This window comes from Toxorhynchites rutilus, chromosome 3, assembly GCF_029784135.1.
Source record: "Toxorhynchites rutilus septentrionalis strain SRP chromosome 3, ASM2978413v1, whole genome shotgun sequence".
Taxonomy (NCBI): Eukaryota; Metazoa; Arthropoda; class Insecta; order Diptera; family Culicidae; genus Toxorhynchites; species Toxorhynchites rutilus.
In genome coordinates, this window is record NC_073746.1 from 191520322 (window position 1) to 191547699 (window position 27378).

At 41.4% G+C, this 27378-nt stretch overlaps 1 protein-coding gene across 7 annotated transcripts in view; it reads right to left on the minus strand.

The window, feature by feature from the left end:
- Positions 1-27378, minus strand: part of LOC129779754 (putative fatty acyl-CoA reductase CG5065) — an 81294-nt gene that overhangs the window by 40820 nt on the left and 13096 nt on the right. The window contains exons 2-3 of one of the 7 annotated variants that reach the window (XM_055787423.1): positions 7823-8107; positions 7583-7767 (exon numbers count right to left, since the gene is read on the minus strand). The exons of 3 other annotated variants lie outside the window; for them this stretch is intronic. Coding sequence is in view for 2 of the 4 variants with exons in the window: in XM_055787419.1 (XP_055643394.1) it covers positions 21495-21533 (39 nt within the window). In the remaining 2 variants the exon portion in view is untranslated. Of the gene's footprint in view, positions 1-7582; positions 7787-7822; positions 8108-21494; positions 21622-26857; positions 26879-27378 lie in introns of those variants that run through there. 3 more of the 7 variants (XM_055787422.1, XM_055787419.1, XM_055787424.1) reach the window with 3 other exon arrangements.

The window sequence follows — 27378 nt, forward strand, 5'->3', positions numbered from 1 at the left end:
TCCTTTTTGCTGGAGAAACAGATGTTTGCGAGTGAGAGGTAGCAGGTTAAACGACCCTGAGAAAACGAAATCGTAATTAGAGAGTTTCGAAATTTAACTTGACCCAGCGATGCTCCAACTTCTTTAATCCATCTGAAAAATACGTTTTCTCGAGGTCTGCAAAGTAGGCCTCCGTGGCGGCGATGACCTCCTCATTCGACTCAAATTTCTGCTCGACGAATGACTTTTTCAAGTTTGGAAACAAAAAAAAAAGTCGCACGGGGCCAAATCTGGAGACTACGGTAGATGGGGCAGTAGTTCATAGTGCAATTCGACCAATTTGACCGTGGCGACGGCGGAATTTCCATTTTTCCCATTTTTCTAAAATACGCGGACACACCCGCTTCCATACATGGTCAAAACAAAAATACGTTTCGGCTGCAATTCTGAAAGTAGCCGTTTACGAGAATGTACTACACGATAAGTAATCTCTCTTGCGATACTGACACCATCGGGCGATGAGGATAAGTACTTATCGGACCGCCCTCGTACAGCTAGAGTTCTTTTTCCAATCCAATATCGCTCTGATTACTAAGTTCTACTAATTTCAACGTCAGAAGGAGGAATCTGCGTAATCATGACTTTCTTCGGCTTCCAACTGCTCACACAAATTAAGCTCATCATGCTGTTGATAAATAAAAATCAAATAGAATATTTAATTCAGATCTTTGTTTCCACTGCATCAGAAGCACTGAATTTGTCCCGAAAAGCAGTAGACTATCGTTTGAAAGCCATGGGATAGATCCAGAAGCTCGGGAGTGGGTCTCACACAAATTGAACGAAAGCTAAATGAAGCATCGCTAAACCTTTTGGAAAATGCTTCTTCAACGGCATCAAAGAAAGTCAGTTTTCTATAAGATTGTCACTGGCAACGACAAATGGATTTATTTCTAGAACTAGTACAAAAATCATGGCTTTCGCTACTAACGCAATTTAAACTGGATGAATCGGTGAATACATATCACTACCGTCAACAATAATAAATTCAAACTTTGCATCGATGAAAAAAAAGGAATGGGCCCGAAGACACGGTGAAGTGATATTACAGCATGATAACGCACCGACGCATACTGCTAAAGCTGTGAAAGATACAATAAAAACGCTTAACCCTTTCAATACGATAGTGTGCTCCGCCGGAGTGCTACCGCTGCACGGAGCACTGCGCCGAAAAGTATGCACATCGCGCTGGTGTGATCGATGTGCAGTATAACTCTCATGTCGTCTAAAGACGACGCTCGTACACACAGCTCATCGCGCGGATGTCGTCCATAGACGACGCTCGTAGCGAAAGGGTTAACAAGGGGAACGTTATCGCTTACGCCGTATTCTTCAGACTATTCAAGGTATTTATAATCAAACGAAAATTATTTTGAAGTTCTCCTGAAAATTATGTGTTTTCTTCATCGAAAAAAACACAATTCACCTGGTCAATTCACCTAATTATCTTCAATTGCACCCACTCGGAAAATTAAAAAATATATAAATATATTTGTCACTCTTATTATAATATGGCGTTTTCCTAATGAAACCTGTTAGTATTGATATTCATCTTAAGATAGAACTGATTTCTTATTTCCGGATTCCATTTACGCCAGATTTTGATAGTGACCCTTTTAGGTGTGTATCATAAATTAGTGGCCTTTTTAAAAAAATGTATTGAAATATCGACCAACTGATCCAACCGATTGGAATTTGGGTTTTAACCTATTTATTTAGAAATTCATGTTATAGAGAAAAAAAACACTACAATTAATATAAAATTATTTGAAAATTCCGCTGTGTCCGCTTTTTCAAATATATATTTATATATATTTTTGGGAAATAAGGTCAAAAATACAGCATTCAATCAAATTTCGAAATGTGCATCTGATTTAGTTTTTACGACTTTTTATTGTTTTATTAGATTATTTCTCCGCACAGCTCGGCTGGTTTCTCAGCTCTTGACAAATGTTGTGGGATATTTTACATAGTCCTGTAAGAAAAGCTCCAACGGTGTCAAATCGCTTGATTACGGCGACAGCCAAATCTAGAAATTACACAATCTGCTAACTTTTAGCTCTTCAGATCGCGTCTGCTTACTCATTAAACACACGTTGTTCAAACATCAAATGTTTCATATGAAATGGGAATACACGGAATATGTCGGATAGCATGCAAGCTAGACAGCTGTAAGAATATGGAGCCATATTTCTCAGACCACGAAATTGATAACCCTTGGTTGGTAACATTTTTCAGATTGCAGGTATAACTCCAGTAAAAGTAATGTTACCGATCAAAACGCAACAGAACCTTTTTATTTAAAAAACGTATACAACTATGCTTATATGTTCGAATGCATGTTTAAGATTTTTTATTTGATCGTAACTAATCCAGCACAAGAGAAAATAGAAGTTTAAGGTAATTCAAATGGAAAAGATGATTGTACAGTAATTTGTCGAGAGAAGCAGTTTTCGAATATTATTACACAACATATTTTGCAGAGCAAAAAAACCCTAGCATTCGATTGCAATTACATAACACAAATAGTTGAGGCTCGATCATAGCCGTCTCGTTGCGTAATTTCAACTTCGTTCGCTGTGCAATCACTTCTACTTATTTGACTCGCAAAAGAAGAGAGTATGCGGTTATTGTATCTGGAATTGCCTTTCTTACGTACACTTTTCTGTCTGTTTACCCGTTTAGTCGAGAGCAAGTGTGTGAAGCAACCAGCCTTAGATTCAGCGCCACCCATTTGCATCGCTTTAATAAACGAGCTTCATGAGGCACCGAATAATCCAACAAGACACAACCTAAAACACGATTTGGAAAGAAAAAAAATAAGTTTTTCTGTTTGCTTCTCCGATCTATGCGCATTTGCCGTTTTTAATTTGTACAAATTGCACGCAATAAGCCGATATAGGCCAAGATGAACAGAACCATTGATTATATTGCGTCAATAACATTTTTACTAAGATTTCTTTTCAAAGATCGTTGAACAAGCATGTCAAAAATTTAAAAAAAATTATTCTTGATTTCAAATGATTTTTCCAACGCACTAAACCACATTCGTACTTGCCGATGAAATCTACAAAACATAACAACTCTATTCATAAGAGATTATCCTGCAACACATCACCCGAAAATAATCGGATTCGATTTATAACCTCGAGCTTAAAAACTTATTATGTAGGTGCATCGAGTGTAATACGTTTATATTCATGTGGAAAGTAAGTCCAAAACCAGTTTCACTTTCATAAATGAAACGTGTAATGCCAGTTTAGAACACCACATACTCGCTATCCGATTTTCATTCGTATGAACTGGATAGATGAAAGTAGTCTTTACTGGAAAAAGAAAGGCAAAATCGTAATAGACAGCCTACCCTCTGAACGATTTACTTTTTACGAGTAAAAAATTACCCTAACCGTTGATTTTTTGTAGTTGACATACATTTCTTTTCATGGCGCTTATAAGAACTATACTTTTCCGTTCTTTGTTTTAAAGAGGCTTTAAACTTTTCAGTTTATTCGCCTTTAGCAAGAGCTATACCATATTAATTTAGAACACTAGCTCTATGACTTTTATTATTTTAGCGATGCGTAAAAATAAAAAAAAATGTTTATTTTTGGTCCGACTGGTCTGGTTCATCATGTTCATGTTTGTGCCAAAATCATTTTTACGGGGCAGAATTCAGCCCACATCTCGAGCATCAAATATATGAGATGGAGACTGTTTGATTGGTTTTAAACTCTACTGACAGCTGCGTCAGATGTAGGCACTTTTTTAGTTTTTTGAACCACCACATAGGAATATGTATATATTAGGCTGTCAAAAAAGTCCGCGATGGGTCGTTGTAAGCGCGTAGTTCTAGTTGTGTTCATTGTATCGAGTCATACTATAGCTTGTTGGAAAGGTATTTTTGCGCGCTATATAGTCCTTGACAGTGTTTTGTTTGGTTAAGTCGTTCGTGAGTTATAGTGTCGCAAATATGGAGCAAAATAAAGAGAAAATCCGACATATTTTACAGTACTACTATGACAAAGGCAAAAATGCATCTCAAGCTGCCAATAAAATTTGTGCAGTTTATGGACCCGATACAGTTTCAATTTCCACCGCACAACGATGGTTTCAACGTTTTCGTTCTGGTGTAGAGGTCGTCGAAGATGCGCCACGCTCCGGAAGGCCTGTCGTCGAAAATTGCGACAAAATCGCTGAATTAGCCGAGAAAGACCGGCATAGTAGCAGCCGTAGCATCGACCAAGAGCTGGGGATAAGTCATCAAACCGTTATTAACCATTTGAAGAAGCTTGGATTCACAAAGAAGCTCGATGTATGGGTGCCACACACGTTGACGCAAAAAACATCTTTGACCGTATCGACGCATGTGAATCGCTGCTGAATCGCAACAAAATCGACCCGTTTCTGAAGCGGATGGTGACTGGCGATGAAAAGTGGGTCACTTACGACAACGTGAAGCGCAAACGGTCGTGGTCGAAGCCCGCTGAAGCGGCTCAGACGGTGGCCAAGCTCTCATTAACGGCCAGGAAGGTTCTGCTGTGTGTTTGGTGGGATTGTCAAGGAATAATCTATTATGAGCTGCTTCCCTATGGCCAAACGCTCAATTCGGACCTGTACTGCCAACAATTGGACCGCTTGAAGGTAGCACTCATGAAGAAGATGCCATCTTTGATAAACAGAGACCGCATTGTCTTCCATCAGGCTAACACCAGGCCACACACTTCTTTGGTGACGCGCCAGAAGCTCCGGGAGCTCGGATGGGATCTTTTGCATCCGCCGTATAGTCCGGACCTTGCACAAAGTGACTACCACCTGTTTTTGTCCATGGCGAACGAGCTAGGTAGTCAGAAGATGGGATATCTTAGGTAGCCGGGATCCTGATCTTCTGCTTCATCTATACCTGTTCCTCAGAAACGCCCGTGTCAACGTTTAATGATGTTTCCTTCGTTGTGTCCCCGTTTCATATCCCTTCTATCCGATCGATAAACTTTTACTTAGTCGCGGCAATACATACACACACTCTTTACAGATGCACGGGCCGAAGGTTGTGCAGTCCACTGATTATTCAACAAGAGCCAAAGGTTGTACCGCTCATGACAACGCTACACGAGATGATGATTGCGCCGGCTAGTGACCATTCTATCCTGGATTCCTCGAGTCGAGAAAGACGCACCACGCTAGATATGGGGTACAGACTAGGGGGGAGTTGCTGATTAATGGTCAACTGCATCACAATAGGAAGTATCATGCAGGGTCGAATGATGATGCGCTTGCTCCGGTGATGATATGAGCAATTAAACTTATCCTGACAACAAATGCCTACTGCGATTATATGCACTCTTAGCTTGATTTTACTTTTTTTTGTGAAACTTACTTATTTGTTATTTGTTATTTGTATTTATTTCTCAATTCAACTGACAATTGTTGTCTCAATGAATAAAAAACTTATGCTAATCTTAGTTGGCCAGCAGTACGAAATAGGTCGAGAAGCCGTTGTCGGAAATTGTTGGCAGAAATATTAAAATCGAAGAGATTGAAATTGTCGTTGAAATGCTGACAGATCGAACGGATGGGCTCATGCAACCCATAATTTCTGCTTCGTGGATCCAACAGCAGAAAATCACGTTGGCGTAATGGTCTTTCAGGCACGTACATGTTCAGTTGAGCCAGCAGTGGTGGGCAGTCAATGTCTCCTGAGAATATTTTCCCAGCAAATGTAGCTTGAGCGACTATGCGTCTAACTTCAAGTGGTTGAATATTCAACAGACGACAACGATCCTCGTAGGGTGGCAGGTTCCGAGGATCGCGCCAACGAAGAAATCGGAGGGCGTATCTGACGAACTTCTTTTGAATAGCTTCAATACGGGCGATCCATCTGGTGTGATAGGGGCACCATACTACTGAGTTTGATTCCAATATTGATCGGACAAGTGAACAGTACAGGGATCGGAGACACAGTGGGTCGCGAAATTCGTCGGCAATTTTGAATATAAAGCCCAATTGGCGATTGGCTCTGGCAACAATATCGTGATAGTGATTCCGAAAAAAAAGTCCGCTATCCAGGATAACTCCGAGATCCTTGAGGTGTTGTACTCGGTCAAGATGACAACCAAACAGGATGTAGTCATGGATGATCGGTTGATTTTTGCGGTGATAGGAGATCACGTTACATTTTTCGACACTGACACTCAGCATGTTTCTGGAACACCAATCTGCAAAGGTACATACCAAAGTTTGCTGGCAGTCCGAATGGCATTTGACTAATTTGAATATTTTTGCATCGTCAGCAAAAAAGAAACGGCATTCCGGAGGTATCAGCAACGAAACATCATTCAAAAATAATGAAATTAATAGCGGCCCGAGGTTACTGCCTTGCGGGACTCCAGAATTGTTGGAAAACGAGGAGAAACGAAACGAAAGCGAGGAGAATTTCGTGGTTCACTGAATCGAAAGCAGCTTTCAAATCCATGTATGCAGCATCAACTTGCCATCCCGAGTCCATACTTCGTAAACAAAACGATGTGAACTGCACCAAGTTGGTGGATACCGATCGCTTTGGGTAGAAACCGTGCTGTTGTGTGTCGATATAGTATTTGCAACAAGCAAACAAAGATCCATTTACTATTATCTCGAACAGCTTAGAACATGCACACAAGGACGTGATACCGCGGTAATTACCAACATCGCGTTTGTCGCCTTTTTTTATGCACCGGAAACATATATGAAAATTTCCAACGGGTTGGAAATTCGCTTTGCTGAACCGACAGATTGAATATCGTTGTTAACGGAGAGCGAAGAACATCTGCACAAAGCTTCAAGACTGCTGGGGGTATTCCGTCGGGCCCAGCGGCATACGAGAGCGTTAATTTACGCATTGCGGTTTTCATCATCTCTTCTGTAAAGTGAGGAATGTCGAAGTTGAATTCATCATAAGGCAGTCCGCTGGTAGCTTCTGCAACTTGCATAGCAGAGGTTGAGGAATTGTTGAACACTCGTTTGAAATGACGTGCAAACAAATTGCATTTCTCAGGATCATTATTAGCCGTGCTATTTCCAAAAAACATAGAACAAGGCATGGATTCCACGTGTTCGTCGATCGCCGTACTATCGTTTTTCCTGTTAGGCGGGAGATAAATAACGCCGATACTTATAGTGTTGTGATTAACTTCCACCAAAACCCACAGTTGCTCAAGTAGGAGAGAAATAGGGGCAGGATCAAGATAACTGGTTAGTCGTCTCGTGATAGCAATCAGTACTCCTCCACCACGAGATTTATGACTATTCAGATGACTTCTATCGGTTCGGTATACGGCGTACGAAGGTCCAAAAAGCTGCGTTGAGAAAATGTGATCATCCAGCCATGTTTCAGTCAGGACAATCAAATCAAACTCTTCTTCGGAAACAGACAAGAAGAAAGCATCTATTTTGGTCCTCAATCCACGCACATTTTGATAATAAATCCGGAGGTTCGAGGAACGTCGATCGCAGGAACTGGAAATCGAAGGGATTTCAGGTGCCGAAAGTTCAGAATTATCAGTATACTCGCCTGAACTTACAGGCCGGAAGCTCCCTGGACCAACACCGACCACATGACCGGGACAATGGTGATGGCAGATGTTGATAAAGGGCACGACTGGGTCGGGTGGCGAGGGAACTTCCTCAATACCTGTTACTGGTTGTCCCGGATCCAATGTAGAGGCATCGAACAAAAAAGAGGATGAGCAGCAATTGCTAGAAGGTGAAGCATTGTCAAGTACCAGAAGCTCGTTATGACAACTACACTTACCTGCTGTTGCAGGTAGGAAGCCCCTTTTACCAACACCAACTGTAGGACCGGGACGACGATAATGACTGGCGTTAGAAGAGAGCACGACTAAGTTGGGCGGTGTAGGGGCTTCCTCAATACTTGTTACGGAGTGTCCCGGGGCCAGTGATGTAGTGGTGACGTCAGAAACCGCAGAGCTGTGATGAATTAGTTTTTTGCCAGGTCAACAAACTCTCGGAATTGTAACCCGGCAGGCCATGAGGCCGGATCAAGTGCCAAATCCTTAATGCTAGGATCCAGACCAATCTTAAATGACACAAAAGTCATGTTACTAGTATCCATGCCTTTAGGAACCAGTCGGAAAACTTCAGCTGGATCTACGTGTCCAAACAGCGGGACACAATGTTTTGCACGTCGCTATCAGAGATGAGTGGATTCAAACGCGATAAATACAGCCAAAACTTAACCGGAGGCGCAGCAGGTGAGATGGAAGGAACAGAGAGATCGCTCAAATCTATCGATTTAATTCCTTTTGCCATTGGTACATCGACATCAGGGCGATCTTCGCGTCTACGTTTTACGCCTGAACTAGGCCAAACTGGAGCTACACTCACTGAGCGATTGCGTTGTGGATTTGTCGAAATGCGATCGACTTTTTTCCCCAGTTCAGCAACGATATCGTGCAGTTGCTGAACCTGTGACTGCAAGTCAGCGAGCGTAGGTGTTGAAATCGATTGTTGTTGATCAGTTATATAACTGCGGATAGATCGTCCTTTCAACTCTTCTCTGCAGGAATGGCAAACAAACATGATCTTTCCAGACGAAAATGCATCCTTCAAGTTTCGCGTGATTAAACCACAGCATTGCTGGTTGATGTGGAAATAAGCTTCGCAAAAACCACAACGTATTGGCTCAAGATCATTGATAACGATTTGACATTCTCCGCATATTTTCATAGTCATTGCGTCTGAGATAAATAGCAATGATATACGCCTTCGCGTAGGCTGTGTTGCTGTATATGCTGGTTTATAGCTCACTCGCAGACGTGAAGCTCAACAGTTTTATTTATGATACGCCTTAAGGGGGGACCCGGTCTGGAAAATCGAAAAAATCGGATTTTTTTGCATTTTTGGGAAGCCCTCAGAAATATTGTCTTGAAGGGATTTTCAGATTTTTGATTTCGTTGGAAAGTTACAGCCAAAAGTATGAAGTCATTTCAAAGGATATAGTATCGCTGTACAAATTTTTGAACGAAACCATGTTTTTACAACTGGTGGTATCGATATCCCAGGATCTACTCGACCGATTCGGATGAAATTTTTTGTCAGCATGTTAAAATCTATTATTGAAGCGTTACATAGCCGTTTTTCGATATTCATTTTTTTTCGATTGTTTATGAGCTTCTAAACAGCAATTTCTCATGAAAAATAACTCATTTTTAACAAAAATGGTAGCCATTTTGGCAATTTTTTGAATTTTCAGAAACCCCTATGTAACGCTTTAGGTATTGTCCTAAAGTTTCAAAATATTCATTGGGATTCGTTCTGTGACACCCCGTTACTTCAGAACCGATGCTACCAGCCAGATACCGATTTTCAGACAGCATCTACGGATCCAGCTGTCAACAGCGTAATAATCATTATTCGTGCTCTCAAAAATTGGAAAATACATCTTCAAATGGTCGGTGTTAAGTCAGACCGGATCATGTGACATTTTTTTGATTTCGAGAAAAACGAGCTTGAAGTTTGGCGCTATAAGGGGCTTCCATTGATCATTCAAAACAATTCCGATACGTTATTCCTGCTATACGCGTAACTTTCCCAATCTGGTAAGTGTATTATGTAGCTTAAGTAATGCTCAACCAAATGCAAACAATAACTCGAAATTTTCAATTTTGCGACGTGGTCCCCTCTGACTTAACACCGACCAAATATATATTAAACAGTAACCAAAATATCCGAACACTTCACTTTAAAGGGTGTGTCACATCAAATTGCATCACGGAAAAAACGCTGTAGAAATTTAATTTTTAGGAATTATATCTTCAGCTTTCGCTTATAATCAGATAAGAGTGTATAGATCACGTTGGCCATGCTTCACTGTCAATTTTTCGTAAATTTGGAAAAATGTCGTCGAACGAAAAAGAGCGTCGTGAATTAATTCTGTGCACTCATTTCGAGAATCCGGAGTTGTCACATCGGGACATCGGTAAGATGCTGGGAATCGTCCAATCCACGGTCAGCAGAGTACTAAAAATATACTGCGAGAACCTAACCATCGACCGGAAAGTGAGAACGGCAAAAATGGATGCTCCGTCAGTGAAAAAGATCACAAGCGCGTAGTTAAGCAGTTTAGACGTGATCCGAGAAGTTCGGTCCGGGATGTCGCCAATAAGCTGAATTTGTCAAGTTCATTCGTCCAGCGGACCAAGCAGCGGGAGGGCCTGCGTACATACAAGGTTCAGAATGCTCCTAACCGCGACGAAAGGCAAAACATGGTGGGGAAGACGCGAGCCCGGAAGCTGTACACCGAAATGCTGACGAAGCCGCATTGCCTGGTAATGGACGACGAAACCTACGTCAAAGCGGACTTTCGTCAGCTGCCGGGCCTGTTGTTCTTCTCCGCAGAGGACAAATTCAGCGTTCCGGAGGAGATTCGCAAGCAGAAACTATCCAAGTTTGCCAAAAAGTACATGGTGTGGCAAGCGATCTGCTCTTGCGGAAAGCGGAGCGCCCCCTTCGTGATGACCGGTACGGTAAACGGGCAGGTTTACCTTAAGGAGTGCCTACAGAAGCGCTTACTACCACTATTGAAGCAGCACGAGGGCCCGACCATCTTCTGGCCGGATCTCGCTTCGAGCCACTATTCAAAGGACGTGTTGGAGTGGTACGAAGCCAACGGGACACAATGTTTTGCACGTCGCTATCAGAGATGAGTGGATTCAAACGCGATAAATACAGCCAAAACTTAACCGGAGGCGCAGCAGGTGAGATGGAAGGAACAGAGAGATCGCTCAAATCTATCGATTTAATTCCTTTTGCCATTGGTACATCGACATCAGGGCGATCTTCGCGTCTACGTTTTACGCCTGAACTAGGCCAAACTGGAGCTACACTCACTGAGCGATTGCGTTGTGGATTTGTCGAAATGCGATCGACTTTTTTCCCCAGTTCAGCAACGATATCGTGCAGTTGCTGAACCTGTGACTGCAAGTCAGCGAGCGTAGGTGTTGAAATCGATTGTTGTTGATCAGTTATATAACTGCGGATAGATCGTCCTTTCAACTCTTCTCTGCAGGAATGGCAAACAAACATGATCTTTCCAGACGAAAATGCATCCTTCAAGTTTCGCGTGATTAAACCACAGCATTGCTGGTTGATGTGGAAATAAGCTTCGCAAAAACCACAACGTATTGGCTCAAGATCATTGATAACGATTTGACATTCTCCGCATATTTTCATAGTCATTGCGTCTGAGATAAATAGCAATGATATACGCCTTCGCGTAGGCTGTGTTGCTGTATATGCTGGTTTATAGCTCACTCGCAGACGTGAAGCTCAACAGTTTTATTTTGTCTGTCAACAGCGTAATAATCATTATTCGTGCTCTCAAAAATTGGAAAATACATCTTCAAATGGTCGGTGTTAAGTCAGACCGGATCATGTGACATTTTTTTGATTTCGAGAAAAACGAGCTTGAAGTTTGGCGCTATAAGGGACTTCCATTGATCATTCAAAACAATTCCGATACGTTATTCCTGCTATACGCGTAACTTTCCCAATCTGGTAAGTGTATTATGTAGCTTAAGTAATGCTCAACCAAATGCAAACAATAACTCGAAATTTTCAATTTTGCGACGTGGTCCCCTCTGACTTAACACCGACCAAATATATATTAAACAGTAACCAAAATATCCGAACACTTCACTTTAAAGGGTGTGTCACATCAAATTGCATCACGGAAAAAACGCTGTAGAAATTTAATTTTTAGGAATTATATCTTCAGCTTTCGCTTATAATCAGATAAGAGTGTATAGATCACGTTGGCCATGCTTCACTGTCAATTTTTCGTAAATTTGGAAAAATGTCGTCGAACGAAAAAGAGCGTCGTGAATTAATTCTGTGCACTCATTTCGAGAATCCGGAGTTGTCACATCGGGACATCGGTAAGATGCTGGGAATCGTCCAATCCACGGTCAGCAGAGTACTAAAAATATACTGCGAGAACCTAACCATCGACCGGAAAGTGAGAACGGCAAAAATGGATGCTTCGTCAGTGAAAAAGATCACAAGCGCGTAGTTAAGCAGTTTAGACGTGATCCGAGAAGTTCGGTCCGGGATGTCGCCAATAAGCTGAATTTGTCAAGTTCATTCGTCCAGCGGACCAAGCAGCGGGAGGGCCTGCGTACATACAAGGTTCAGAATGCTCCTAACCGCGACGAAAGGCAAAACATGGTGGGGAAGACGCGAGCCCGGAAGCTGTACACCGAAATGCTGACGAAGCCGCATTGCCTGGTAATGGACGACGAAACCTACGTCAAAGCGGACTTTTGTCAGCTGCCGGGCCTGTTGTTCTTCTCCGCAGAGGACAAATTCAGCGTTCCGGAGGAGATTCGCAAGCAGAAACTATCCAAGTTTGCCAAAAAGTACATGGTGTGGCAAGCGATCTGCTCTTGCGGAAAGCGGAGCGCCCCCTTCGTGATGACCGGTACGGTAAACGGGCAGGTTTACCTTAAGGAGTGCCTACAGAAGCGCTTATTACCACTATTGAAGCAGCACGAGGGCCCGACCATCTTCTGGCCGGATCTCGCTTCGAGCCACTATTCAAAGGACGTGTTGGAGTGGTACGAAGCCAACGGGGTCACCTTCGTGCCAAAGGAAATGAACCCGCCCAACGCGCCGGAGCTTCGCCCAATAGAGAAATATTGGGCGATTATGAAGCAGACCCTCCGGAAGAACCCAAAAGTTGTCAAATCGGAGGCAGACTTCAAGAGAAAATGGATTTCTGTTCAAAAAAAAACTACAACCTGACGTTGTACAGAACCTTATGGACGGGGTAAAGAGGAAGGTGCGAGCATACGGGCTTGGGCTCGAAGTATGAATAAAAAGAAAATGCCAAAAGTTGTTTAATAGTTTTTATTTTACTGTCTAAAATTTTCAAAAGGATCGGTCTACTGGGCGAATTTCTACAGCTTTTTTTTCCGTGATGCAATTTGATGTGACACACCCTTTATTAATAACATCCAAAAAAAAAAAGGAAAGTTATTTTTTTCGACCTTCCACACAGGGGTCCCCCCTTGAAGCAGCGGATTTTTTTTAGTATATTGGGGGTAGGCTGCAACATTGCTTTGGCTTCGACATCAGACCATCTCTGCCACCTGAGAAATCACAAGCCGATGAAGATCTCGATACAACGCAATAGAACAACGCCCATAACGTAAATGGGCATGGAAGCTAGTTGAGTTACAGGTTTCAAGTGAGTACAAAGTACGTTGGGTAGCTTAGGGCTACTCCCAGCGGTTCGGTAAAGATAACGACGAGATCGTGGCCGAGTGGTCAGCGTCACACATTATCATACCGGGAGTTTAGGTTCGATTCCCGTTCCCGTCAAAGGAATTTCTTCTGACTTACACTATGGTTTTATTCAACCAAGGTCTGAACTCATCACGGATGTCCGTTAAATGATTAAAAAATCGAATTAATACACCTAGAATTGATATTGTGCTTTACAGCAGTATAAACGAACAGACCTTCAACTATTTTGCTTTTGGTTTCAGTCAGGCGAAAGCTTCTAATTGCAGCTGTAGAAAAACAGCATCGCTTGGTTTCCGTATCACGAGATACAACTTGAGGTCGTCGGCGTACGACGACTTGCGGCATTTCAGAATGTAGTTGACGTCATTCATATACAGCAGAAACAGGAATGGCCCTAGATGGCTGCCTTGAGGAACGCCAGATGTCACGGGGAAGGAAGGAGCAACATAGTCCGCAATTTTGACAGACATGCTTCGACTAGTCAAATAAGAAGAAAGCCAAGCAAGCTGGTCGTTCTGAACACCTAACCTGTCATACTTAGCTAAAGCAATGTCGTGATTCATTTGATCGAATGCTGCAGAGAGGTCTGTATATATAGCATCTACTTGATGGTCTTGCTCAATTTCACGGATGATGTAGGAAGTGAACTGTACTAAATTGGTAGTCGTTGAGCGCTTGGACATGAAACCATGCTGGTCCATCGAAATGCAGTGAGCGAAGTTTTGAACCAATTCTTCGAGAATAATTAGCTCGAGAAGTTTCGACGTAGCACTTAAAGCGGCTATTCCACGATAGTTCGATACAGTCCTTTTGCAACCCTTTTTGTGAATCGGAAAAACGTAAGATTCCTTCCAGCAGGATGGGAAGTCACCCTCAGGGAGAGATTGAAAGTATTGGCTAGAGGTGTTGCTAGAGCAATCAAGCAGCGTTTCAGGACCAAGGACGGAAAACCATCAGGACCGGAACCCCTCGAACTTTTCAGTTGACTCCCGGCTGAGATAACCATTTCTCTCGTAATAGTAAACGGACCACTTGAGAAGGATGAGAAAGGAACGTTGCGAGATGCAGCTGCTACATCCTGGCTGTTTGTTCGTTCGTTACTGAAAACGCTGCTAAACTGTTTACGAAATAATTCTGCAATATCTGGAATGGTTGAAGCGTTCACTACACCGTTAGTCATGGTTGACTAACTTCCTTTGACTATTCACGTGTTGCCAGAACCTCTTAGGGTTGGATTTCAGACGACGTTGGAGCTGTCTTAGGTGCGCTTGATGTAGTTGATCGTTCAACCGTCTGTAGTCCGAATTAGCCTTGGAATAACGCGTTTTCGTGGATTCGGTATGAAGTTTGGCATGTTCCCGAAGAGCTGCCCTATTCCGTTTCTTCAAACGCTTAAGCTTCGAGTTCGACCATGCAGGTTTAAGAGGTACACGGTTAGTTCGCTTAGGTACAAATTGATCAATGGCATAGATTATGATGCACGATACCGTTGATGCTGCGTCGTTGACGTCGCGATTGGCCAATTCTTCATCCCAATTAACGTTTGAGAGGAAATTGTTCATCTCGTCGAAGTTGGCTTTGTCGAAGTTGTAGTATATGCTCTCTGTCGTGTCTTTGTAATCACATTGTACGCAAATATCAATGCTGACCAGCAACTGTCATAGGGTACTTTAAATATTATAGAATAACATGTAGAAGGTGTTCTCATTACCAGAAATTCAAATTCACCTGTCCTATTATCCCCACTATCTGTCTTACTCGCACCTTCCTTACGTCGATTTCTCAAAGGCACTCGATGCGGGTGTGCAGGATTACGCTATACAAAAATATTAATGCAAAGAGCCTCATCGACAATCATCACTTGACGGATACATACCGCAAATAATTTGTTCGTCTCAATTTCAAAAGATCAACAGATATTTCTATGTCATCTATATTAGAGGAAATGGGGAGAATTTGGACCCCCTGAGCAAATCGCCTAATATTGGGTTGGGGAAAAAGAAATGTCATATATTGTCAATATATGTACTTATCGCATCGGGTCATACTATACGGCTATTTAAAGACGACAATCTGTGCTACAAGTGTCGTTTCAACAGTGTTGTGATTGTCCTTTTCAGTCTCGAGTTATAGCGCGTCAAAGATGGAGTCCACCAAGCAAGAAATTTGCCATATTTTACGTTTTTACTACCTGCGAGATAAAACTGCAACGAAGGCGGCCGAAAAAAAATCGTGTAGTTTATGGACCCGATACTGTAACGATTCGCACAGCGCAGCGTTGGTTTGATCGATTTCCTTCTGGTGTAGTGGCTGCCGAAGATACACCCCTTACTGGTAGGACAATCGTCGTGGCCAATCGTCGTGGAAATCGATAAAATCGTTGAAATCATCCAAGTAGACCGGCATGTGAGCACTCACTCGATTGGCCAGGAACTGGGTATAGACCATAAAACCGTTTGGAACCATTTGTAGAAGATTGGATTCCAAAAAAAAGCTGGATGTATGGTGCCACACGAGTTGACGCAAAAAAAATCTTTTAGACCGAATCAACGCCTGCGATGCACTACTGAAATGGAACGAACTCGACCCATTTTTTGAAGAAGATGATGACTGGTGATGAAAAGTGGATCACGTACGACAACCTAAAGCGCAAAAAGACGGGTGAGTAATGTCGGGGACATAACCGGAGTGACGTAGGACTATACAAAGGGGACAGCTTTCACAGTTGGAAAATTTCTTCCCATCCAGCTTGTGACATGTTGTTCAGTAAATTACATTTAATGCGACGTGCCGGAGAAACACTTTGCCACTCACTGAAACTAATTGTTGCCTTGATGAGCGTCGAACCGAAGCTGCTCTGTTCTTGATGCGGGTTTTCTGATTGTCGTGAGCAGCTTTGCAAGCCAACTCGAGCACTCCGACGGCCGAAACTCTATAATCGCTGTTAGGTATACTGGTGTTCCGGCACCAATCCGTTCGGCCTAGTTACCCTTGCGGAGCAATCAGTGAATGCGACCAACAGGGAACTGGAGACCTGCACGGTTCGAGTGAGACTTTGCCTTTCCCTTAACTTATCCTCCTTTGTTACGTCCACGATGCCGATGCCGTACAACCACACGGGTTTACGGTTTGAAAGAAAATAAGATATTTTTTTGGGGTCCGCGTATTTCATACTCTAGCGGTACACACTCACAGGATAGAGACAAATCGACAGACTCAGCCAGAGGGGCGAGTCCAACGAGACGAACGAATGAGCGTTAAAAGGGAGCGATGGCAAAAAAAATACATTCATTACGATTTGTTCGCTCGTTGGAGTCACATGCAGGCTAAAAAGGGTCCTTTTCAGGATCGCAAAATTATCTTCAATCTAAAGAGTTTATTGTTTTGTTATCACTCGATATCCCCATCTTGTTCGGCTAAACCTTCCTGTTTAGCGATTTGTTGCCACTCGCCACAGCTTTCACAGTTGGAAAATTTCTTCCCATCCAGCTTTGTGACATGTTGTACAGTAAATTACATTCAATGCGACGTGCCGAAGCGCCACTCAGTGTCGCATTGGAGGCGATTTTAACCTGTAATTGAACATTTGCGATGACAGTGGTACAGTGTCGACTTTCAATGTGGGGTCATAATTTGGATCTCTATGTTTACAAAAATGTCCAACTAAATAAGTCGCATTACATGTCCGTCCATTTAGCTAAATCTCGAACTAACTGTAAATTTCTGTACCTTCAATCTGGAAACAATTTAAGAATTGGTGAAAATTGAATAATCAGGGAAGTCCCCAACTATCAATAAGCTCAGAACAACTGCCAAATTCACATACTCATCAGATCCTGGCTAACAAATTATGACAAAATCAATTTGTGTTTTATTATTATTTTGGATAATGTTTTAGAAAGCATTGAACTGTATTTTCTAAACTCTTTTTTGGAAGGTTTAATGGCCCTGAAAAGCACCTTGTTTTATGGAATGGTTCCAATTTAGAAAACTTAGTACTCGTGGTTTTGAAAAAAACCATTTCGAACGCCCTCGATGCCGCCTTGTTCTGGATTTGCCACCAAAGCAGTTTGTATAAAGAACAAACTTTTTTCTTCTGCTACCTGATGCCGTTTTGCGATTGCGTTTGCCAGTCGCCACTCGCTGCAACTGCCTGTTGTTGTCTTGATGTCCACCGAACCGAATGTGTTCTGTTCCGAATGCGGGTTTTCTTATCGTCGCGAGCAGCTTTGCCAGCTAACTCGATCACTTCGGCGGCCGAAACTATATAACGCCGGCTAGGTGGACTGGTGCACTGGTACTAACGCGCTCGGCCTAGCTACCCTTGCGGGGAACTCCAGATCAACACGGTTCGAGCGGGATTTTGCCTTTCCCTTCACTTTTCCTTCTTTACCATGTCCAGACATGGCTGCTTGGGTTGGTTTGTTGATGTGTTGTGATGCGAACCGATGTGGTGTACGGTTTGGATGAGAATGATCGTTACGGCAGCGGAGCGGGGATTTTTAAGCTGACTGGCTGGCTCGAGAATTACGCATGTGTGAGACTGCGACCAATGTTTCGTTCATTTTTTTCTTTTTCCTTTCCAATCGTTCTTCATTCTATTTCGCTGCTGCTCTGGTTGCCCGTTTTGGTCGGTACGATTTGAGGAGCACAAAATGGACCAATCAAAAATGGGCACATAGTGCATTTTGACAATGTTTGATATTTCACAATTATTCAATTATTTATCTCAAGAAAAATGAAATGTTATTCGTTATGATAGATGCGTAGATATATTTCCTATCAATTGATGCAAAAACCTTTGCGATCTATTGAGAAATGCTCGAGTTATAAGCGTTCCAAATCTTGCATTTTTTCCTACTTGTTCAGTGCCTAGATTTCCATTTCACATCCAATATCTTCCGGTTAGACGTAGTCCTACGTCAAAAGTCGTGGTAGAAGCGTGGTGTGCCAGTCCAAACCATCGCCAAGCCCGGATTAACGTCCAGGAAGGATTTGCTGTGTGTTTGGTGGATTGGAAGAAAATCTTCCACTATGAGCTGCTCAACTATGGTCAGACCCTCAACTCGGTTCTCTACTGTGAGCAGCTTAACCGTTTGAAGCAGGCGATTGACCAGAAGCGGCCAGAAATGATCAATAGGAATGATGTTGTTTTCCACCAGGACAACGCTCGGCCTCACACATCTTTGATGACCCGCCAGAAGCTACGGGAGCTCGGATGGGATGTCCTATTGCACCCACCGTATAGTCCCGACGTGACTCCAAGTGATTATCATCTCTTCCGGCCCGTGCAAAACGCTCTTGGTGATACTAAGTTGGCCTCAAAAGAGGCTTGCGAAAACTGGCTGTCTGAGTTTTTTGCAAATAAGAAGTGGGGGGGTTTTATAAGGATGGGTGGGGGGTATAATGAAGTTGCCTTCTAAATGGCAACAAGTTTGCGTACAAAACGGCACATATTTGACTTAAATTTGATAATTTTAAGTATGTTAAATAAAGAGTCAAATTTCGATCAGAAATACGACATTTCTTTTTCCCCAACCCTATATTTCCAAACCAACCCGGTCTAAATTTAAAAAAATCACATTGAACACTGTGCTACACTAGTTTTCTTAATGATTAAACTTTATTGATTATAATGTTCAATCATATCATTATCATTGTTCCTCTTCTGTAGGCGAACAGAACTTTACTGCTCAATACACGAAAAGTTTGTTTGATCAGCGATCGGAAAACTCACATTTTTTGACAATCAAAGTGCTTGCTGTGTTCATGCTACCGTTTCCCTCCACCTGTTGAATTTTACTAAAGTTTTTTTACGTTAGGTTTATACGGTTCAACAATAGAAAGAGATGATATTATAAAACATCCAAGTTTAGTCGTACTTTTCGAGATAAAGGGGTGGTCCAAATCACCCCGCATGTTCAAATCACCCCAACTTACACTACCCCAAGGGATATCACAAGTGGTGTACCAAAAAATTCGATCAAGAGTGATTGTACGCGCAATAAAATATCACACCTACACAATTGTCAACTAAACTGTAAACTGTTTGGGCATGGATAAACCGCCTCCGGTAAAGTACAATATGGACCGTGGAAGGTTTTATATTTTGTATAATTTAAAATAACTAAAATAGAGTAGAATGAAAATTTATGTGTGTGAAAATATAATCAAAGTTTTAGTTTGTTCTTCGTCGCAACACCCACATATTTTTATACTCCGTATAAATCACACATGGTACAAACTTCATTTCCTGATTATATCTTTCATGGTGATCTGAAATCCTTCATAGTCACCAAATCTGCCTTGCACAGCATCGCACTACCAGCCGACATAAACAAACTATTGCTGTGGTGTAACGAATGGAAATAAATATTAATAAATGCAAAGCAATACCACTTACTCGCTACCACATCTGTAATAAGATACAAAATGCAATACATTAAAATTGACTACGTTTATACTCAGTGGCGTCTACTGGGGGTGCGGACCGCCCCCGGATACACGATTTCAGGGTGCAAAATGATCCGAAAAAAATGGAATCAAAACTTTTTTGTTTCGAATAAAGGTTTTTTTGTATAGCTACAACACAAATTAAATCCCAAGGGGATGCAACCAGACACTTCCGCACCGGGTGCGACATCTTCACTCGACGCCACTGTGTATACTGAAGGTACAAGTGTCTCTGGGATGAATGAATTCTATTCGAGACCTAGGAAATACGTTTCAATGAAATTTCAAAATCACAACAGCCAAAGCGTATATCGTTACATTGCCTGTATTTGGTGCATTTTGCGTTTGACGTGATTCTACAGAAAAATAAATAAAATAAATTTCTTCCATTTTTTTAGAGTCGATAGGGAAAACCATGCCATATTGTCATTGTCATGACTATGCGAGAATGAATTTTGACTATGAATATTAACCGTTAAAATATCATTGCGTGTAGATGTGTGTAGGGTCATTATATAGACCCTCATTGTTTCCCCTAATAACTAAAGTGTTAGCTTTCCAGCGACTGTATGTTTTTGGCCAACGATGCCAAAAAACGTCAATTAGTTCGTTTCGCTACTAGTTTAAAATGACGAATTTCGTTTCAATCGAGTATTATTTGCAGGACTTTTTTATTTTCTTCTTAAAATCGAAGAAAGCTGATGCTTTCTTCGTTCATGGCGTTCATGTCATAGTTCATGGACGTATGATGAACATGATATGTCTTCTAAACCAATCATATCTAGTATATGAGAACATTATTGAGAGAAGTAATACAAATAAAAAATTGTTGTTTTTGTATAGTGCTAGATGGTCTCTCACATGGAAAGTTAAACTTTCATACACATAATAATAGCGAGGGAATATATCACATGAAGATATCATTAGATTGATACCTTCAACTCTAATGAAACTACTAATTCAAATTATACTCTTAAGAGGAAAAATAATCCCCTGTACAACAAATTGCAGCGGATAAATGGAAAAGATATAATTACGATTGTTGAGACGAATGAATCAATGGTATCTAATTGCTCAAGCAGAAGAAACGCCGTATGCGTAACGTGTTCATTATTACCGTTAGTAGTCAAAATTTCGGTAACCCACAGAGATTTTCTCTGCTTGCCTGCAATTATTTTTGTCTGAAGCAATACCATTTTCGTTGAAAATATGATGTAAAAGTTGTGCACGTGATGTCTGGCTCACGTGGAGTGGTCCGACCTTCATTATCTGGTCCTTGCGTAGTAAGAAATTCAAACATGTTACCGAAACATTCAGGTCTTTGACCAAAGTTTATGTAGATAACAGAGTATTTGAAAACATTTGTCTTATTTGCAAACAGCAATGAGAAAATAACTCTGAAAATATGTCGCGAAGAATAGTAACGATAAGATTTAAAAAAAATTATAGGAGGTTGTGTCCAAGATACAACCGCATTGTTGACGTAGAACTACGCTGTTATTTTTTATAGGTCGCTTGTTTATACCTTCGGATATTATTCTACAATGCTGTGAAGTTTTAGAAACAACTGCTTAGTAGAATAATCTCTGAAATGGTTTGAAATGGTTGACGATAATTGATTGATGATTCATTCTTGCCCTCGCAAAACAATACACTAGCTGATCGCATGTCGCAATTTATTTCATGTCAATGCATTAAAAATTTACCTCGAACGCTATTCCGGTGGCCTTTTTCGCAATTGTCATAAACTCGGCTACAGTCGATTATATACATGTTGCACCAGCACCATTATTCCACATCTCATAACTACATCAATATATCTTTGGCACCGCATGGAAACAACAACAATGACAACACTTGCAAGTATTAAATATCATGTTATAGAATTAGTGAAAAATGTTTATATATTCTTGTAACAATACAGATAGGAGTTTGGCTCCTTTAAACTTATGTAACTGAGCCTGTAAAAATAAACGATTTATTAAAAAAAATATATGTTACATGTTTTTTAGTATCGCCTCAAAGGAATCGCACCTCTAGGCATCGTTCGTACAACGTAAACCAAGCTCCAAAGAAGCGTTCGCCATAGCGTGCATACAGAGCCCTACGTTGGTGGCTTGAAACTACTAGGAATATAAACACTTCTCATAATTTTGCACTATTCTCAAAAGAAATGCTTCTGTTAATATTACTGGCCTCGAAAAAAAAGTTGCGTTACTTCCTCATGCTCGAGAGAAGCGCAGCTGTCACCCTTAGTGAAGAAAGTTTTGCTACTGGCAAGCGAAACGTAATCACATACAAAATTCCAGAACGACATTCACTTTCTTGGTGAATAAACAAGCGAAATAAACTCTTTTTGTTAATATCAACAACTTCGAAAACAGTAGCAATGCTTCATTATGATCAATATTAGCGCAAATGCAATCCTAGTTGAAGGCAGTTTTGCGACTGGCACGCGAACCCAAATAACTTATAACATTCCAGTAAGACATTCAAGATACTTGGTATTCCCCAAATAATTTTTTGGCGCACAATATTAACGCCTGCTTCGCCATAACGTCAGTTTAATGAATTGATGCATTCTCAAAGGCACCAACGAAACCCTTATGATGACGGAAAACAGACAATGTTAACTGCTTGGAAAAAAACTGCATTATGCCACACAGCTTGTACTCTGCTGTAGCACCCATCAATGCGAATTCGCTGATGAGTTTTTCAAAAGCGACCGCCTTCACCACCTGCGGGTGGAGTTTGATTTTGGTTGCTGCCTGGGTAACAGCGTTTACATTTTCGACCGACGCGCCCAAATCGCCTACTTCGCTGTTGTTCGATGCGGTGTCACACTCACGAAGGCTCGGTTCAGTGCGAGCGCTTTTTACTGCATCAACATCGCGTGCATCATTGGATGACGCTTGCCTCGAAATTTTATTGCCCCTGGCAATGCGTTCGTTTTTTGCAGGGCTCAAGCCTGCCTTCCTCTTCTTCTTGCTTATCACACACTACGTGAAGCGTCCAATTTATGACCCGGAAAGAAAAACACACGATACGAATAACGCGAAAAACGAACAGAAAAACCAAACGACGATATCCAAGTTGAATTACCACTGGTGGGGTCCAATCTTAGATCGAAGCAAAAGCAAAGTGAACTGGATTGCTCAACAGTCCGATGCCGAATGAAAGTTTGCCTCAGGGAGATCCACTGTTTATACTCTTGGCAAGTATTCCCCTTCATTCTTCTACTTTTCCTTTGTTCACGGAGACTTTAAATCCTACGATTTCCCCTCCGTTGGTCGTCGATAGATGCTCGTTATTGGCATCTCTGTTCGGGAAAGCACCCATGGACAGAACAAATGTATGGGAAAATGGAAACGCTTAAAGTTTTCATGAATTTTAACCATTTATAAACCAGGGGATTCTAATGTATAGCATATTAAACAAATCTTACGGAATTTCCGATTCGTTTAGTATGTAAATCGACAAAATCCGTTCGCGGCAAAAATAGTTATCAACGTTAACTTTATTTCATAAAAACGTGACCTGTTATCTGATTTGGCACCCTTACTGGAAGACGTAGTTCTACGTCAAAAACGACATATTTTACCAATTTTCCATGCTTTCACCTTAACATCTGGTGATGAGACCACTTGTACATCGTCAATCATAGTAACTCATGAGTTTCCAAACTATATTTGACAGCGCTATCAATTGAACTGTGAAAGTTATGGCGAAAACAGTAAAGCAACTGCGCTCCATGGTTTGTGCGTACTGGAAGTACGAAGAAAGTGGACATCGTCAAGTGTTTTGAGTCCGCTGGATCCGCCCGTTGCCGTGTCTGGAATATCTTTATGCTTCTGGAGAAGAATGAGAGCATTGAACGGAAGCCTGGTTTCGGTCGTCCGACGGTGCTACGCGATAGTAAACTGCAGCTGAAGCTAAATCAGAATACGGAGGCTACATGGTGGCTACATCGGTGGCTACATCGTTCCGGACATTGGACCAGGAGGTGGGAGCATGGACGACGAGACTTATAGAATACTGGATAGCAACGACTGGCAGGGAACCAGCTACTTTACGTCCCCCACCAAGGAGGTAAGTTCCGACGTGAAGTGAATCTCTACACCAAGTTCCCAAAGAAGATACTTCTGAGGCTAGCCATCAGCGAATAGGGGATGTCAAAACCGCTCTTCTTCCGATTGGGACTTGCGGTGAACGGGGAGATTTACAGCACGTAGGTCAGTCGGAAGTTGTCTCCCTCATCCAACAATATCGTCCGGATGCTTTGGCCTCCACCCATTACACAAGAAGTCGCTGGAGGAGATGAACTGCTTGAAGACAGATGTTGTTCCGAACGTCCGCCAGCTGCGTCGCTTTGAGAATTTCTGGACAAACCTGGAGCGGAGGGTTTACTCCAAAAGTATTGCGGTGAAAACGGAGGAGGATTCAGTGTTTGGATATCGATCAATATCAAATGATACACAATGTGTCATGCAAATAACCTCTCACGAACAAACATGAGTGGATCATTCAGATGCTGGTACGAATGACAGTAATCACTTGTGTTACACTAAATGATTGAATAAAGAGAGGACAGAAGACTGTTGATTGCATATCCGAGCTGTACCAAACATCGCACACCATTTTCGAAGCCTGCATACAAGTTTGAACCGCATATATCGCCCCGTTCTACTATAGCGAAAACCGTTGCACAGTGCATATGTGCTATGGGAAAATTTCCCATTAAATTCTCTTTTGTAGTTTTTATCACCATCCGAAAATAGTCCATGTTTTTAATGCAAGCGTTAATTCAAACAAGGTGCCTAGACCTGTACTCGGAATTACACGAGGAAATAAACTCTCGTTTCAGGGAAGTATAAATAAACAAATCGATAGTTATTACCAGTCTTCCATGTTTCACAAAAAACACTGTGTCCGGAATAAACATGTCCACGCTGCTGTTCACAGTTTTGTGTTTGAGTACAAACATGATTTTTTCGTACCTATGTTAGAAAATGTGACATGTTTGTATTCGTGGTATGTTTGGACATACGATGTTTAATCCCAATGTTTCACATGATGTTCGAACATGGTGTACAGTTTCTCTTGCATTTTCACCCCAAGCACCGGCAGTGCGTAGAGTAGAAGAAGCGAATCGGACGACACACCACCACCACTCAACGCGTGGTGTGTTGGTATGTTGACATGGAAAAAATGCTTTTCTTTCATGACAATGGGTGCTTCATCAAAAATATTGGGCAAATAAAATAAACCTCTTTTTCTGTTCTGAACAAAATAAACATCGATTGATATGAGAGTTTTTCACATTTGATATCATTATTAATGCACGCATCAATTTATATATTGAATTCATGTAACATTCGCTATTATTAGCTATTTGAACAAGTACTAAAATAGAATTATTCAGCAGTGACATGTTAGGCGTGACGCTAACCACTCGACCACGGGAGCAACAATTTTGGCTGGATCTTTGAATACAAATGACCAATACTGCTTGTTCGCGACGATCGCGACCCGAGCTATAAAACGAGCGGAGAAGAGGAGAAGAAAGGATGATGCAATCGCATGCACACATAGCATATGTAGTGCAGTGTAAGTGTAGCTTTTAGTTTTTTTCCTTCATTCAGTTTGTGATAACATCGAGAAATTAATGGCGTGTTTTAGCCGCTGATTCTGCTGTGTGCTGCTGAAGGTTGCATCTAAAACTAATTTTTGGGTATTTATTTTTTTGGTCAGCATTTGTACGACGTCGCCCGCTATGCAGTCGGCTCCCCAGACTTTAATTACCAACATGCACGCAAAAAAAAATAGAAAGCTTCTTTCTATTCAGAGAATGTTTTCTTTGAACGAAACCAAGGATTATTTAATCAGACTTGCAAAATGTGCATAAACGATCTATAAACTTTTACTTAGTCGCGGAAATACATACACACACTCTTTACAGATACACGGGCCGAAGGTTGTGCAGTCCACTGATGATTCAACAAGAGCCAAAGGCTGTACCGCTCATGACAAGTCTACACGAGCTGATGATTGCGCCGGCTAGTGATCATGCTATCCTGGATTCCTCGAGTCGAAAAAGACGCACCACGGGTGCAGACTAGGAGGTCGTTGCTGATTAACGGTCAGCTGCATCCCAATAGGAAGTATCCCATGTCGGGCACACGTACAGAGCACTGAAGACTGCAACATCCCAATTATGAGAACACTTGTAATACTAACCTCGAGCCAACCGCGAGTAATCGGTTACATATTACAAACATAGTTGTAAGCAAACATTGTCAAAATATTGAACTCCCGACCCCGTTAGGCTGACGCCATATGAGCCTTAATAGAAAAATATATTTTGGATCATGAACTTTTTGAAATGCGAACTAAATTTCAAGTTCGTTTCTGTGAAAAAGTATTCTACGTAGAAATGTTTTGGGATGAATAATTTCTTTCCGTGTATGAAAAAAAACGAAACGAAAGCAATGAATAGCAACGACATCGGGTGATATGTTTGTACATGATGTTCTTGAATTATAAACATCGTGTTTGTTTTCACATGTCTATGTTTGTGTATCATTGTTCGTGTTGGGGATAGACACTCAACACTAGCGAGAATCATGTTCGAATTCAAACAAAAACATGGAATTTTCACATCGCGTGGACATGTGTAAGTGTTTTTCGGAAGACTGGTTATTACTTTTTGATCACATCACACATAAATAATTTCTGCTTTCAAGACCGACAAAAATTATCATTTAACAAAAAAAATGTTCCCGAACTTGTCACTTAGAATAACAATCAAGAAATGTTATTTGGCATAGTAATTCCATCTTATTTTTGTGATTAATGAATCATATGATGGTTTAACTCAAAAAGCTTGCTGAAGCAACTGAAGTAATAACATGAATAAAAAAACATGTGAAAGAATTTTTTTTTGGTTCAAAATGCCACATTTAGAAAAAAGAATCTAATAAATTATTTCGATTTGACTTTGATAAAATCGAGAAAATGTCATCGAACCCCATGTAAAAAGCTATTGGGTACTCCGTTTGTTCTATCTGACCTGCATTTCTTCATTCTTTCTTGTCACTTCACCACTTTCTTCAGTTTCTAGGGAAATCTGAACTTCACATAATCTGAAGCTGCATTTTGCCACTAGAATCAGCTTCAGAATCCAGTTTGGATATTTGTTAGCACGAAAAGAACGATAACCTCCTCACACACAAATCCTACGGACGGTACTTCCGTTTGAATTGTATTTAATGGCCATACCCCCATCGAGAGTATTGGGTTTGCTCTCACCGTTCTCCTATGTAAGAAAACGCAAAAGCGGTACCGCGATAACAGGGTAGACGTCAGCTTGTGCCAGAGTATGTCCAAAGTTTGAATTCATGTCCAAAGTATTCAAATCACAAAACGCATATTGTATGTTTAAACTACAATGAATATAGTACATTTTCTTCTAATAACGATTTATTCTAAATCGGACAGATTCTGAGGTATATCCGATTAAAAGGGTTCCGATTACAAATTGGCGGGACTTCAATACTACGTTGAGAAAATGGAGTTCCTATGAGATCGTTT